Genomic DNA, 16050 nt, shown 5'->3' with positions numbered 1-16050 from the left:
GGTTTGTGGTAATTAGATTTGGCTACTCTGTTAGGAGAAGAATCATGCAGCAACTGAATTACACGAGGGACAAGATCTGTGGCTCTATAAACACAGATGGAAGGATGTTAAGAGGACTGGGCAGAAAGGCAACAATGAGGTGGACCCAAGAACTGCCTTGCAGGATCTGACTGAAGATGTGTCTATGTCAGGCCCAGCCCAAGAACTTCAGAGAACCAGTCCAGCCAAACCTGAGTTCTTTCTTTGCTTACACCATATAGACAGAATCTTGCCAGACTAAAGCTACTTTACCTAACCTAAGGGGAAATAAACTGGGAAGGCTCTAGGGAGGGGCTATTCTAACCTCTTAGTTTTTCCACATTCGCTTTTTGGACTGTGTCTCCCCTTATCTTGTCCTCCTCCTTGGAATGTGCTCCCTCCTTCCTGAGAACCAGCAGCATTACTGAAATCCACATCACCTCCCCCTTCAGAGACACATTCAGTAACAGTCTCCTTCAATATTCTGTCTCCCAACACAAAGGCAAAAAATTAAGGGAATCTCACAATAGGACATGAGACAGACAGCCCATCGGCTGTCCCCAAGAAATAATGCTCAAATGGACACCTGATTGTGGAAGTTTTGCTATCATTACTAATAATTAATACAACTAGCTTCTAAGAATTGACAGCCTTTTTTAAATGTTGCATTGTCTTCCATTGGAATGTGTGATAACTATTAGACATCATAACTTAGGCTTTCTTTATCCTAAATCCACCACTATTCAGTGTTACTGGATCCAGCTGAGCTTCACAGTGTTTCAAAACTACTACCCACTTTTTTCTCTATTTAATCCTTCCCTAGTTTTTCTAATCCTGCTAGTATTTTTTTCTAAACTAACAGTACAATCCTAAACAAATCTCTGAAATCCATCCCACTGAATGTTGGACTGAATAAACACATACAAGATTGCACTATAAAAATGCTAAATTCTTAAACTTCTGTAGAAACTTATCACTGTAAAGGCCTTTTTTCTTTCCAACTCGAGAGGAGAAATTATGAAAAGGGCCTCAGGACTCTGTTCATATGTCTCTCTGTCCATCAGCAGATTCTCTGAAAATCAAACAGAAGGGAACCAAATCTGGCATGGCAGAGAAAGCCAGCAAAAAGACTTGAGTTTGAAAATAGACTGAATCTGGCCGGGGGGTATGGGGAAAAACATCCCAGGGGGAAAAAAAACACCAATGGATCCCTATGGGAGAGGGAGTTGGGCAGCGATTCAGAATTTGCTGACTAAGCTTCTCTCTCTCCTCCCTGTTGGATACAGATAAAGTTTTTTTATTTCTATTCCTGCCACAATAGCTAGACTCACTGCAGTTTACAGTAATTTCAAGCAACCCAATCATTTAAATAAAGTGTCCATGGCAGGAACTAAAATATGTAAAATTCTAAAACCCCAAAACTGTAAACATAACAAAAACAATCAAACTGAGTGTCCTATCACTCATTACAGGCCATCCAGAATAACTTGAAAGGCATAGCTTACACAGTGGAAAGAAAGTATAAACAGAGAAATTCTAAAGTTAGGAACACATTCTTGAACTGACTCTCAAGTTAAAAAAAAAAAAAGATATGCTTTATTCAGGAAAGCCCGAATTCCTTAAATCTAGCTGCAGGAAAGAGCCCATAATGTGCTCTGTTCCATTAAGAGAGCAAATCTGGAACTGCTTTGAACTGCCCATTCCTCAGTTAGAAGAAAGTGCTGAGCTGAGTGAGAAGGGAAGTGATGGAAAAGTATCATGGTCTGACCACAGGAGGCACGTCACATAGGAACATGTAGAAGTATTTTTGACAAGAAAAAGACATCAAAATTGCAGCATCCTTCTCTCTCTCAATATAGATAAACTATTGTCCCTAGTAATCAATACATTTATTAGTACAGAATGCCGGTGCATGCAAAGTTTAATTCCGACGCTCCCCCAATCACATGACCCAGAATGGCATGTGCTTCCCCATCCACACATATGAACAGAGAGAGTGGGGACAGGAGAAACACAAACTACACAGGCCCATGTTACTAAGTGACACAGAAGAAACAAGAGTACTCCTATGTAGTTGGAAAGAATTCCAGAAGCCATATTTTGCCATGCTGTTCACCTCTTTTTATACTCTACCACATCCTTTGTACAAAGATTAGAAAAGTAGGCCATGAACCAAGTTTTCTGCCAAAATCCCTGCAACTCAGTCGGCTGGTGCAGAAAACTGCTTGCAGTTTAGAGAATATAGAGAAAATAGGCACTGGATTTCAGTTCCTGAAAATCCCAGCATTGATTTAGAACAACACAAGTTTCAGTCCTTGTGGTTAAGAAGATATGTTTAACGGCAAAAGCAATGCCTGCTGAATTTTTAGAAGCAAGGAGAGTGGCTGAATAAAATAACAAGGTGGGTTCAGAGCTCCATTTAAGACATTGCTCTTTTCCCATAATAGCCAAAATGTGAGAAAATAAGAGGGAAAATATATAAATATATATATATATAAAACACCAATTTCAAAAGGGCACTTTTTTCCCTTGGCATAGAATCTGAACCCTTTGTCTCTGTAGCATGGAGTACAAACAACCTGGGGAGTAGTGTATTGTATGGGAAACCTAGCTCACATTTTGTCCACTATTCCAGGAATACTGAAGTTAGAGAGATTTGTTTTACATTTCACCCTCTCATGATTATAGACCTTAGACACTATTTGGAAGTTCCTGGTTAAACCCAAGGCCAAGTGTGTAAAAGGGCAAGACCAGGTCTAATTTTACCACTAAGTAACTGCATTCACCCAACACAGTTCCATCATCCCTTCTCCCAGTCGCTTTTATGCACCGGCAGCAAATCCACCAGCAATTTTTTACACTCTCCTCCCAGGTACTTCAAAAAAAGGTTGAGGGGTTGCCAGCTACCTCCTACTTCCTGACCTGTTCTTTTTTCTCTTGGGTTGAGGATATATTTTTAATTCATGATGATTGGAGTTGGTGTCCCCATGAGAGATCCATGTTCCTTACCTGCAGCAAGTAAATCATTCACACACATGACAAATAAAACTACTACTGCTACTAGATACTACTATAAGTGAAAACTGGAATCAGAGTTAGTGTTTCTAAATAAACTCCATTTTTGTGGAGTCTCTGTAAGATGCTACTTCACAGCTGACTGGCAGGAGTTATTCTACTCCAAACAAACCCAGCCTGTCTGGTGCTAAATCTAAGCCCCTGGCATTAAAATGATTGGGTCAGTTGAACAAAATGTCCTGTTGATACGAAATGCCAGAGGTTTCCAAACTTTCTCAATGCCCCTAGGCCAAAATTGTACTTTATGGTGCCTTTAGTGTCTCAGTAATTTTTTCAGGGTGCCTCTAAGCCAAAACCGTGAACTATCTCAAGCTACTAGTTTGCAGTGTCCAACAAATGTGGAATATCACTGTGTTTCCCTCAAAAATTTAAACTATCCCACAGCCCTCTTTGAGTTTGCTGTGGCACCCCAGGGCACCACAGCACACAATTTGGGAAGCACAGTGATATACTATGTCCCCCATGATTCAATCAAGCATGTTGTACACATACAGCTAGTATGTATTTATACTGAGAGATGCAATCAGCTGTCCATATAAACCGATATTTGCCTATCTGTGCAACACACTTGCACAGTAATACACTGTATTTTAGATATGTTTAAAAAACATGAATGTGGAATTCCCCCAGATGTTGTACTGATAGTTCTGGCATGGCTTTCAATTAATAGAACAAAGGTACCCAATTTGTGGCCCTAAACGACTGCAATGGCCTTCCCTGGAAGTACAAAATTATCTTAGGCAGAAAATCTTCCCAAATCTCCCCTTGTTCTTATGCCAGGGGCTGAAAGCCTTTCTTGCATATTTCTGTTTTGGTCCCTCAGAGATGGACAACTACAGAATTCCAAGTTTTGTCTGAACTCCCATCTGTCTAAAACACAGCTTCAGATTAAAGAATGCAAGTAAAATAAAGTACAAGTTTGGGGAGATATATTCGTAATTCTTCCAATCACAGCACTATGTTAATTCTGTAGGATTTTCTATAGAGTAGCTCCCATAAAAACATGTGTAGCTAGTGGGAGGAAGGTTTCTAGGCCTCATCATTATAGAGAAAAGCATAAAAGGACATGACAATTTCTGCTCAACACTTCAGAAACACCAGATGGCATTATCAGACTTTCTGTAAATTAGGAGATAGGACTTTTAATAGACTTTCATAAGTCTTACCTTCCTGGAGATAATAAATATTCTTTATAAGGCATCTTGGCCAAATATATTCCAATCACACTACCTAAAAACAGGAATGAATTTATAACCAGAAAGGGCAGGGCCTTTAACACAAATCAGAAAATTTGAGGACCCAAAAGGGAGACAGAGTTGGAATTGATCATACCTCCTCTGCACAATTAGATAGGAAAATGAGAATGACTAGCTAGAATCTTGTCTTCAGCTCCCCACTCTAACTCCTTCTTTTAATAAATGTTTCTATTATCAGAAGGAACACAAATTCAGGAAGATTATCATTGTATAGACTTCTTCTGGACATGTAGTACCATTTTACCTAGAAACACAAAAATGCAGCTTCCTTTTTTACTCTAGAACTCAAGAAAATGCAACATTGGAGTCAGACTGCCCTTCAGATACCACTGCACCACACAAAAGATTTACCTATTTGTTCTGATATGCCATACACCCAACTAATTTCATAACAAGATCAGCACAAAGCAGTGATTGCACTGAGGCTTGGGAAACTACTCCAGAAACAAGTTAAATATCCTGCCAACATGTTTTACTTGAAATAGGTGAAGAAAAGAATCTTTTTCACTCATTTCATCATTCCACAAACTTCAACTCAGAACATCCTTCTTTTGTGGGAGATGGAAGATTAGTTCCAGATTAACTCCACGCTGGAAAGTGATTCTATCAGGAGATTCCCAGCACTATCAAGGCGCTTCGCTTGTTCAGCTCCACTGCTGTTCAATGGGATGTCTCAAAAGAACAGGATGCACTTCTGGTGCCAGTCCCTTCAAGTGCAGGTAATACTTCCACCACTATCCCAGCTTGAAACACGCCAATTCACTAGAGGCCCTGGGCTGGAAGTCTTTCTCTTCACAGCGCACTTAGATCTCTGCATCCAAAGTGTAGATCCGTATCAGTTCCAAGACTATCTGGTCAATGACAGGCTTGGAAAGATCTTCACTGAACACCTAGAAAGTAAATTAAAATGAGGAAAAAGTCTTAGCAAAGCAGGAAAAAAAACTAATAGTGGTAGGAGCAAGTGAGTAAAATATTATTCCTGAAACGGAAGTGCCATACAGCCAGTTGTGGCGCTTATAATTCACCTACTTTCTCTAAGAGAGGTTTGCAGAATTCAGAAATTCCATTTGACCACAGCTGGCAGAGGGACAGAAGAAATGGGTGTAAACACTCCACATAAAGCAATGCTTCTCTCAATTAATGCCTATTTCACTAAAAATTGCATTCTGCTTCCAACTTCCCTGTTGACCACCATAGTACTGGCTTTTGTCCTTATCCTGCAAAGAAACTCCAATGTCTGAACTAGAAGGTGGCTCTGCAAAGCTAAAGCGTATATATGCAAGTACATTTTCTTTATTTGTTTTATTTTTATATCACCGTAATCCCCAGAAATTCCCAATGGTTTACATCTTAACATTCATCATCTTCTGTACCTGTGAGATTCCACAGTTTTGATAGGGGCAAGCTTGAGTCTAAGCATGGATATGGCCTAATTGTCTAAAGTGAATTATAGCAGACCTGTGCTTGACTCTCCCATGTTTTTGCAAATGAATGGATTAGGACCATCGAAGTGGGTGAAGATTAGCTTTCCTGCCTGATGATATTTATCTAGCTGAAATTGCTCTCTGTATGATATACTGTAGATATTATTTGCTCCATGGGGTACGTGTATGTTTTAATTCAGTTCAAAGGAGCTATGGCTGTATTAGTCACTTAAAAACAATAAGATGTAACCCAGCTATGGATCTGCCGTACCTCATCTCATTTCATAACTCAAATTTTATTATTCATTTACGAGCATGCCCAACTGTGAGTATGGATCTAATGAGCACTGAGGGTAGACCTGGAATTTCTTCCTACATAGGTATCCTAATGTGCCCCCTGCGAAGTAGGGAGGAGTACGTTTTGGCTAAGTCACTCTCTGTTTGGTTTTGACTTAGCGTGATATGCACACCTAGCCACTATGATCTGTAAGCTACAGGTTATGTCTTAATTGACTTATGGTTATTTACTTATATAATTTATAATTTGCATACTTCAACAACTCTGGTTGGTTCACATAAAGTTAAAAGCTCCATGTTTCAAAACATAATCAGAAATAACAACAGCATCATCAGCTAACATTTCAGGTCCCAAATGCTCAACAGAAAAGCCAGATTTTCACTGCTTTGTGAAATACTAAAATTGTGGGGGCCCATCTAGACCTGGGGGAAAACCACCAAGAAACCCTGCTTAGTTCCAAGAACCTCTCTCTCCAGCCTCCCAAGCAGCAGGGACCAGAACATCCCCTGCAGACTGATCAAACAGGACAGGCAGATTCTACCTGTGATCTGGGCCCAAGCCACAGAGTTGCTTTGTAGGCTAAGGTGAGCTTCTTGAAGGTCCTCAAAACCATACTGGCAACCAACACAGCATCGACAATATGGATTCAACTCTGCTGAAGCACCTCTCACTTGCCAGCATGTGAGCTGCTGCATTCTGTACCAGCTGCAGTTTCCAGGTAGTCTTCAAAGACAGCCCCAAATAGAGGAAGGTTCCAGTAATCCATGTTGACATAACGAGGGCATGAGTAACAGATGCTAATGTTTCCCACTCTAAAAAGGGCCAGGCTTTAACTGGCAGAACAGCCAGAGCTGGGCGAAGGCTCCCCTGGCCACAGGCTCTTCCTGATGATCCAGGAGGAACCATGAATCCAGGAGAACTCCCAAGTTGCAGACCTACTTCTTCAGAAGGAATACAACCCTATCCAGAGCCACTGAATGTTTATCTACAAATAGCAATTCTGTCTTGCTGGGATTCATGTCCAAAGCCCTCATTATCTTCACATTTCAAAGACAGACAAGACTTGCAGCAGAACTGCCCAACACAATGCTGACAAAATTCTCAAGTATGAGATGGAAACAGAGCAGACCAATAATGTGTCCAGGGATAGATCATTTTAAACAATCCTCCTCCCTTGCTGAGGTCCCTAAAGGCAACTAGCTACCGAGCATGACAAAGTACTAATTACATCATTGTCATGGAGGCCATGAACTCCCAAGTTATTCCAGATCCCATCCCCAGAGCATGGAGGTCAAATTCCCCTGCATTAAGAGCCACAAGAAGATCAACAATGAGATCTAGAAGTTCAGGAAAGGAGATTGCTGGGCAGCAGGGTGTCTGGGAAGGCAGCAGAATCCCTAGCTTGTCACCAGAACCCAGTTTCAGAAAACACTCAGAGCCATCCACTGTGGAGTAGGGCATCTAGGAACAGTCCATGCAAAATCAGCTCTACTGCTCCCAGACCTTGAATGTGTGGCTCCTGAAACCCTGGTGGACAACTCTCAGATGGGTCTACTCTCCATTCTCACCTAACCACGTCACAGTCATACATGTTAGGTGCAACCTAGGGTTTGTTCAATCTAACCTGTTTAAAACAACCCATGGTTCAGAGTGATGTATGAACTCAGCCAGAATGCATAGACCAGGACTGAGGAATCTGAATCCTTCCGTGTGTGATTTTCCTAAAAAATGCATAAAGCTGGCTTGGGCTGATAGATACCATGCAGCATCATACAGTAGTTTTCTGATTGAGTGATCCGATTTAAAAATATGTGTGATAAAGATTTTATGTAGTTTAATATTTGCTTTGGTTTTGATATATTACTGTATGCTGCTTCAAGATGTTCTCTCAATATGGGAAGTTGTACATAAACTGATTAAAGAAACAACTGGAAGGTCAGAGGGAGGTTTTCCACTTCTGGTGCAGGTCAGGTGATAGCAGTGGCTTAACATCTAAGAAACTGCGCTGCCTGCATTTCAGTTTAAAGTGCAGAGGCTGTGAAACAAGGATGCTAAATAAATAAGCGAACAACCCTATAAACGAAATCCCATGTGGACATGCTCCAAAACCTGATCCAGTTTGAGCTGAAGAACGCATAACGCATTTGAGCTGCTTGCTTCCCATCACTTCTTCCTTACCTGCCACCAGGGCCGCTCTGCCTCAGCGTCAGCAGGTACTTCCACCCCGTAACACTGCAGAGCAAGGTAAAGGACGGCCACAGCAATATGCTGCGGAGGGTGCTGGAGGCACAGGGGTCCGTGGTAACTGTCCCGCAACAGAGCCCAAGCCGCTGCTGCCACCGGGATCCGCTCCCAACTGTGCCGGTTCATCCAGTGCTTCAGGGACAGCAAATAGTGGAGAAGGTACTGCATAAAGAGGAGGATATCTGTCAGGGATAACTGAAAACACGGGGGAGGAGAGGGAAAGAACTCGGTATCAGCCTCTCTTGCAAAAGGAGTATTTGCTCAGTGCCCAAAGGCAGAGAAGGGGCTTCGCCCCTGCCTCCCATGTCCCTCATGCACCCCACTTCCACCCTGGGTCCCATGCTATGTAGCCTGGACCTTATGGGGGTGCTGGAAGGAGACACGGAAGCACAGCACCCGCAGCACGAGCAGCTCACACTGGACAATGCTGTCTCTCAGCTCCCAGAAATGTGTGTCCAGCTCCGGGGGGTCACTCCGAGGGTGCAAGTACCTGAGAGGAGTAAAGAAAAATGCTGAAGAGTTTCTGGCTCCTTCTTACAGTTTGCAAGCAAGCTGATTTGACCCTTCCTCTGAGATCCCAGGTCAATGGTGACCTCACAGTCTTCTATGGCTTCCTGATAGGTTGGTTCATTTATGAAGGACATTTTTAGTAGAAAGAATAAATTTCATTTGATAGAGCAGACGTATTTATTCTTCAGGGCTATCATGGCTCTAAAGTTGCTGCTGTAAAAAATAATCATTAGAAAGCAGAACAATATTGCCATAAAGCCAGGAAAGAATTTCCCTTCAGGTCAGCTTTGCTAATCACTAGGGAAGAAACATCTTTTCCACACCACCTTACAGTTTATTTATTTAATTTATTAATCAAATTTATCACCGCCCATCTCCCAAAAGGGACTCTGGGCAGTTTACAATAAAACATAAATAAAAATATAAAACTGTAAAACCCTATAATACATAATAAAAGAAATATAATAAAAACCTTGATGGCTGGAAATTCTTTATGATTTGCAGGCAGAGCAGGGTCCTTCTAAGAAACTAACCATCCCCAGGAATGGCTACTCTCTCTCCTGCCCCAGATATAATTACAGAACCAGGTCTTTAGCTGCTTCCTAAAGTCCAGGAGGGAGGGAGCTAATCTCACTTCCGGGTGAAGGATATTCCAAAGGGCAAGGGCTATTGCAGAGAAGGCCCGCCTCCTGGACCCCATCAGAATGAATTCTCTTACAGACGGGGTCCGTAGCATGCCCTCTCTGCACGACCGGGTGGGACGGGTTGATGTGATGGGGAGAAGACGGTCCCTTAGGTAACCTGGACCTGTGCCATGTGGGGCTTTAAAGGTGATAACCAACACCTTGAATTGGACCCAGAAGCATACTGGCAACCAATGCAGCTCACGGAGCGAAGGGGTGACGTGTGCTGATCTTAGGAAACCCAAGATCACCAGCACAGCTGCATTTTGCACCAGCTGTAGCTTCCGGATACTCTTCAAGGGTAGCCCCATGTAGAGTGCATTGCAGTAGTCTATATGGGAGGTAACCAGGGCATGAGTGACCATTTGAAGGGCCTCTCGCTCCAGGAAGGGGCGTAACTGGTGCACAACACAAAGTTGCACAAAGGCCCTCCTAGCCACGGCTGCCACCTGCTCTTCGAGCAGGAGCCGTGAGTCCAGGAGGACCCCCAAGTTACACACCAGGTCTGTCTGGGGCAGTGCAACGCCATCCAGAACTAAAGATGACAATTTCCCAGAAATCGAGGAGCCATTAATCCACAGCCACTCCATCTTCCCCGGGTTCAGCCAGAACCTGTCGTCCCCCATCCAGGCCCTCACAGCCCCCAGGCACTCGGAAGGGTTCACTGGGGGCTGAATACAAAGTTATTCAGCTGCTGCATAAAGGGCTGAGAAGCTATTTACAAACATAATCATTTGGTTCAGATCCCACCTCTTCTCCAGGAAAAAGATATAGCATACACAGTAATCCTCTCCTCACATTTTATCCTCCCCTGAACACTGTTAGATAAAGCAACGGGCTCAAAGTTCCCCAACATTATTATGACTGAGTAGAGGTCTGAAGCTGGCCCTGTGATGTAGAATGTTTGCCCAATTCTGTTCTTTCTTCATCTAGAACCTGGATGAGGAAACTTAATTGGGAGGAGAGGTTCAGGGTCTTTGCAGAATTTCAGTTTTTTTCCAGGATACTGTTATTTGAAAGTTCAACTGAAGTTATGCCTGCATCACACTCCATGAAGACAAACTTGGCAGTCCAAGCCTAACCTTCTTTTCCAGTAGGAATCTGAGCTCTCTGCAAGTTTACCAGGAGATTCTGCCAAATCCCACTAAGCTCTATATTAAAACTCTGGTTTACCCAATGAGCATAATGTGCACTCATACGTCTTCTCACAGCCCGAAACAGCTTATGGAATTCACTATCACAAGATGCAGAAAAGACAACTGGCTTACATGATGTTGGAAGTTTAGATCTCCCAGACTCAAGAGGCAATGAATAACAATTCTCAGGAGCACTCATAGCCAAAAACCTAGTGTTGTCTTCATGTTCTACTTATGGACTTCCTGGGAGCATCCAGCTGACCAATACAAGAATGGATGAGGTCTTTTTCTGATCCACAAAGTTCTTTCTGGGTTCCTGAATCTTACAAGGAAGTCTTGTGAATTAAGGTGACTTAGCCCAGTTGTAGCTAAAGAATCACATGTGCAAAAGGGATGAAGTGCATTATAATTTAAAGCAAATGGACCTATGACCTAAGTCAATCTTCTCCAATCTGCTCTCCCTCCAAGTATGTGGGAGCTGCCACAGCGAGAATTCCTAACTAGTATGTCCAAATTCTGGGCATTCCAGTCCCATCACATTTGGAGAGCACCACGTCCATCTAGCTATACACATCCCTTGATTAAGCAACTACTTTTACTGTAGCGGAGGCTCCCTTTGCAACGGGGAATGCCAAGCTGCAGGAAGTTGGGTTTCACTAGTTCCAAGCAGCTACTTACTCCTCATACCTCCAGCCAGCCATTCATAGCTACATACCCTGCTCCCAACGCTTATTACCTGTGGCTCACATTGATGATGTCCCTTGTCCGCAAATGCTGTTCTTCTACCTTCCCAGCCAGGTACAGTGCAGCCATAGCTACTAAATAAGGATCATACGGCTCCAGAGGCACCTCCATAAAAAATCGGTGATAAATGGTGCACGCTGTAGCGATAGGGACAGAGCGCAGGCCTAACTTCACACCTGTCAGCAGAAAAGGGATTCAGCAAGGAGTTTCTAGATCCCCCATGAAAGAATAAGGAGAGAAGCAAAACACCGCCTCTTGACTCAGAGATGACCTGACCACAAGCAGAGAACGCAATGCAAAGCCCATCAGGAGGTTCACCTATGCAAACCTTCCTGAAATGAATGGAGGCTGCCAAGAAGGTCTGTCCTACTTGCAGAGCTCTCATTGTAAAGCAGTTCAGGAATAGGGGACTTGAGGCCTACTGGGATGTGAAACAACATATCCAGACAGCACAGCCAAGATTCAGGGAAAATGGGAGTTGTAGAGGCCATAGGATCAATATCCAAGTACTTTTATCCAGTTCCTCCCTCAGAAGTAAACCTGCTCCCGCTTTCTAGAATTCTCACAAATAAGTGCAAACACACTGGAAATGTCTTCATGTATCTACTCAAGTATAAGACATGATTAAAACTAAGTAAGAAATAAAGTTAAGTCATACCTATTCACACTACTTCATGAGGCCCACAAATTTAATGTCTTCTGCTGTCTTTGACTCCAGGCCTATCCAGTAAGGCCTCCTAACTCCAAGTGACTCACAGATCAGCATTTCCTCCCAATACAGCAACTCCTGTTTCACGGGAACTGGGCTTTACTAACAAGGAAGGCAGATACTTTAATCAGCAGTAGCAACTGTTCACTCACCTGCTTCCATGATGAACCTACAGACTTTGAAGTGAATCCTGACGTTTGCAGATCCCTGGCTGGCCTCCTGCAATCTAATGGGATTCATGAATGTCGGGTGGCCTCAAAGGATCTGCACAAGGGAGAGGAACAGGTAGTCCATTTAGGAGACACTCTCCCTTTACAGGAATTCCATTATTCCCTGTACAAACAAAGCTCTTCTCACAAGTTGCTATTAACCATATTCTGTTTGGTTTCATTCTTTAACTGAAACTCAAACACCAGTGACCCATGTTTTCTACTCCAAGGTCAAAGCAATCTAGGGAGAGCTGCATATTCACAGTATATTGAAGGACACTTGTACAGGAAGGATCAGAGCTTTCCATCTCCTTATATAACCCGCTGGAGAGCAGGAGCACTATTAGAACTCCTGCTAGGAGGAAGGACTGTGTAGTTGCCTTCTCAACCCTGTTGTGGCTGTGGAATACCAAAACTTAGATCCTGACTCTGAAAGCGTCCCAATGTTCCTTTGAATCTACACTTAAGGGAAACTGTGTATGGTACAGCAATACATTTTATGCACACAGAGATCTTTGGCAGAAGTGAGGCAAAGGCAGACTGCAGTCTACCAATGGAGCTTTAGTCTATTTTTTCAGTCCATCGGGGTTTTTGCAGGGCATCATGGCCGAACTGCAGCCTGATGGTACAATGTAATTTATTTATTTACTTAAAGGCTAATGCAACTGTGCTACTAGTTCCACACACAGAAATAGCAAAACAGGTGGTCCTCGCTTAATGACAATTGGGACCAGAATTTTGGTTGCTAAGTGAAGCGGTCATTAAGCAAATCCAACCTGATTTAAGACCTTGTTTGCAGCAGTCGTTAAGTGAATCACTGCAGGCATTAAGCGAAACATATGGCCGTTAAGAGAATCATGCAGCTCGCGATTGTTTTGGCTTGCCAGAAGCATCCAGGAAGGTCGGAAATGGAGATCACATGACCATGGGACACTGCAACAGTCATAAATGCAAACCAGTTGCCCAAGTGCCCAAACTGTGATCACGTGACCAGGGGATGCTGCGACGGTTGTGTGAGGACTGGTCATAAGTCAGTTTTCTCAGCACTGTTGTAAGTCTGAACCATCACTAAATGAATGGTTGTTAAGCAAAGACTACCTGTATTAATTTTTAAAGGGACAGGTCACCAACAAAAAGAAGTTGAGGAAGTTGAAAAGAGAGGGGGGAAGAGAGACAAAAAACAAAACATTTAATGGTTGTTTCACATGTAGTAAATACATCAAATGGGCTCTCAGTACTGTAGGCATTATACACAATACATGAACAACAGATTACAGTAAGCTTCTCTTCTAGCAGGCATACTCAGGACCAATAAAGATATTATATTACAAAAGTAATTGTGTTTTAATTATTTACAAAATCCTGAGAATGAATTATCAAGTGGGGAGGGCAGATCATGCCTAGTTGTAAAAGACCCTATGGTATTCTCTAATCTGGTGTCCTCCACATTTATTTACTTATTTTCTATCCCGCCTTTATTATTTTTATAAATAACTCAAGGCAGTGAACATACCTAATACTCCTTCCTCCTATTTTCCCCACAACAGCAACAGTGTGAGGTGAGTTGGGCTGAGAGAGAGGGACTGGCCAAGGTCACTCAGCCGGCTTTCATGCCTAAAGTGGGACTAGAACTCAGTCTCCTGGTTTCTAGCCCAGCACCTTAACCACTGGACCAAACTGCCTTTGAAATCAACCACCATAATTCCTAGCCAGAATGAACAGCAGTCAGTTTGTCCAGGTCAGCGTTGCCACCCCCAACATTTGGACAGCATCCTAGAGCGACCACCTTCCCAACAGCTCATCTTTCCAAAGCTGGGGGGGGCTCTATTCAGGACCGGCCAGAAGCCGAAACCTCCGTGACGTTATGAGGTTGGCTGCAACCACCTCCCCCTGCAGGAGATGACAGCGTCTGATCGCACCTACGCTCCGCCACCGGGCACGAGCAGGGGAGAGACCCAGAGCAGGCGCCAAGCCGCTCCCTGCTCAGTCGGTCTCCCGGTCGTCGCCTGGCAGCTCGGCGCCTCGTGCCCAGTCGCCAGCTTCTCCCGGACCACCCTCGGGCATGCCCCCCCCCCCGCCGCTTGTTCGCCCGCCCCCGCCGCGACTACCCTCTGACTCGCTCGAGAGAACCAGCCCAGGGCGTCCCTCCCGGTAGTCGCACAGGGCCGTCTTCCGGCCAGTGGCGGCCACCCTGAAGCGCCCGGGACGCAGCGCAAAGGCGAGCCTCCCTCCCCGCGGAAACAGAGAAGCGGCGGCCGAGCGCGCCGTGCGCCCACGTGGGCCATCACGTGAAGAAGGCCTGGGAGAGCGCGCGCTGCAGCCAGCTCTGCCCCTTTGTGCGGATTGCTGCGTTCGGCGCGCTGCTCTCGTGTGCGTAATGCTTGCGCAGTCAAGCAAAGGAGAAAGTCGGTGTCGGCGTTTTGTTTCCCGGGACGTTTTCTTTCCTTTTCGCTGTTCTTCTCGCAGTGTACACATTGGAAATAGCATTGTGAATAGCATTGTAAAAACATTACATTACAAATAACATTGTAAAAACTGGCTGCTTTCACACAACGTGTTGAACCAAAAACCATTGCTTGTTTGTGTTTAGTGTGTCATGCTTACTGTGCTTACACAGTCAATGTTATGGCTTAAATCTGTGATGTTGGGGAAATCCAGCCAGCTATGCTTATCCAGTCAACCTTGTTTAAACCAACCTAGAGTGTTACATGTGAATACAGCCTCAGTAATGCATTTTTCTCTGATAATTTTTGTTAGTATTTAAAGTGCACTATGTCAGTTGTTGCTGCAAAAAAGTTAAAATGGTCACCTGTTTGGAAATTGGTAAACTCTCAGGAATTCAGCAGAGACTGGTTTTCACCAAAGTGCAAGGCCCTGAATCCCACATGAAGATGACCACTGGAAAGTAGTAGGTGATGCTAGAAATAGCAGAAAAACATTAATTCTCAGGCTGATGATCCTTAACTTGAAAAGTATTTTATAGTTTGGATATACCCACCTGGAGACTAATAAAGGATTTTTTTAAAATGTTAAATATATAGTTACCAAGCTGTGGATTGCACTCTTTAGTGAGTTACACTTAGCCATCTGTCAAGACCTTCCTCTTCCAACTCAGTTTGAATTAGCTTTAATGGTTAACTTTTTTGAGTGGTAATGTTTTTATTTCTCTTATTGGTATCCGCCTTGAGTGACCTATGGACAGACAGGCAGAATATACATTGTACAAATAATCATTTTCTACAACAAAATGTTGGTTATGTCCAAATAACATTACCAATTTTCTAAAGGGAACCAACCAAAGGGCCGTCTGAATCAATAGTCCTGCTTGTTACAGCATGCTGTTTGTACAAGGTGTGATACAATAAGCCAGACAGAAAGTTTCTAGCCTAGCCTTCTGAACATGCTATCCTTTTCTGATTGCAAATAATTTATAGAGAGGGACATTTTTGTGAGCACTCATTCATTGATTGAAGTATAGTAGTCTACCACCTCAGGAAAAGGTTTCCAAATTAATAATACACATACCACTGGTGGTACACCAAAACAATATACATAAGACAAAAGGCGGACCTTAAAATTTTCCTGCTTGGCTGCATTCCTGAAAGCATGTAATAAGATAACCTCCCTCTCACCGGCACCAGCCTACTATCTTTCCGCTGGTATCCTGCAGATGTTTTGGGTCTGTGAGGAGTCACTGAGCCAGCTTTCTGCTTTTGCTTTCCATCCACCTTGCCTCCTCCAACA

At 43.5% G+C, this 16050-nt stretch overlaps 1 protein-coding gene across 1 annotated transcript; it reads right to left on the bottom strand.

The window, feature by feature from the left end:
- Positions 1-4804: 4804 nt before the first annotated feature.
- On the bottom strand, positions 4805-14572 carry CCNQ (cyclin Q). Its single transcript, XM_063294222.1, has 6 exons — positions 14415-14572; positions 12250-12361; positions 11381-11564; positions 8673-8805; positions 8250-8477; positions 4805-5239 (listed from the first exon to the last, which is right to left on the bottom strand). Exons 2-6 carry the CDS (start codon positions 12335-12337, stop codon positions 5153-5155), a joined length of 720 nt encoding a protein of 239 aa, XP_063150292.1. The 5' UTR covers positions 12338-12361; positions 14415-14572; the 3' UTR covers positions 4805-5152.
- Positions 14573-16050: the final 1478 nt, after the last annotated feature.

This window comes from Candoia aspera, chromosome 2 (assembly GCF_035149785.1).
Source record: "Candoia aspera isolate rCanAsp1 chromosome 2, rCanAsp1.hap2, whole genome shotgun sequence".
NCBI lineage: Eukaryota > Metazoa > Chordata > Lepidosauria > Squamata > Boidae > Candoia > Candoia aspera.
The sequence above is the reverse complement of the archived record's forward strand: the minus strand, read 5'-3'. Positions and strand labels throughout refer to the sequence as shown.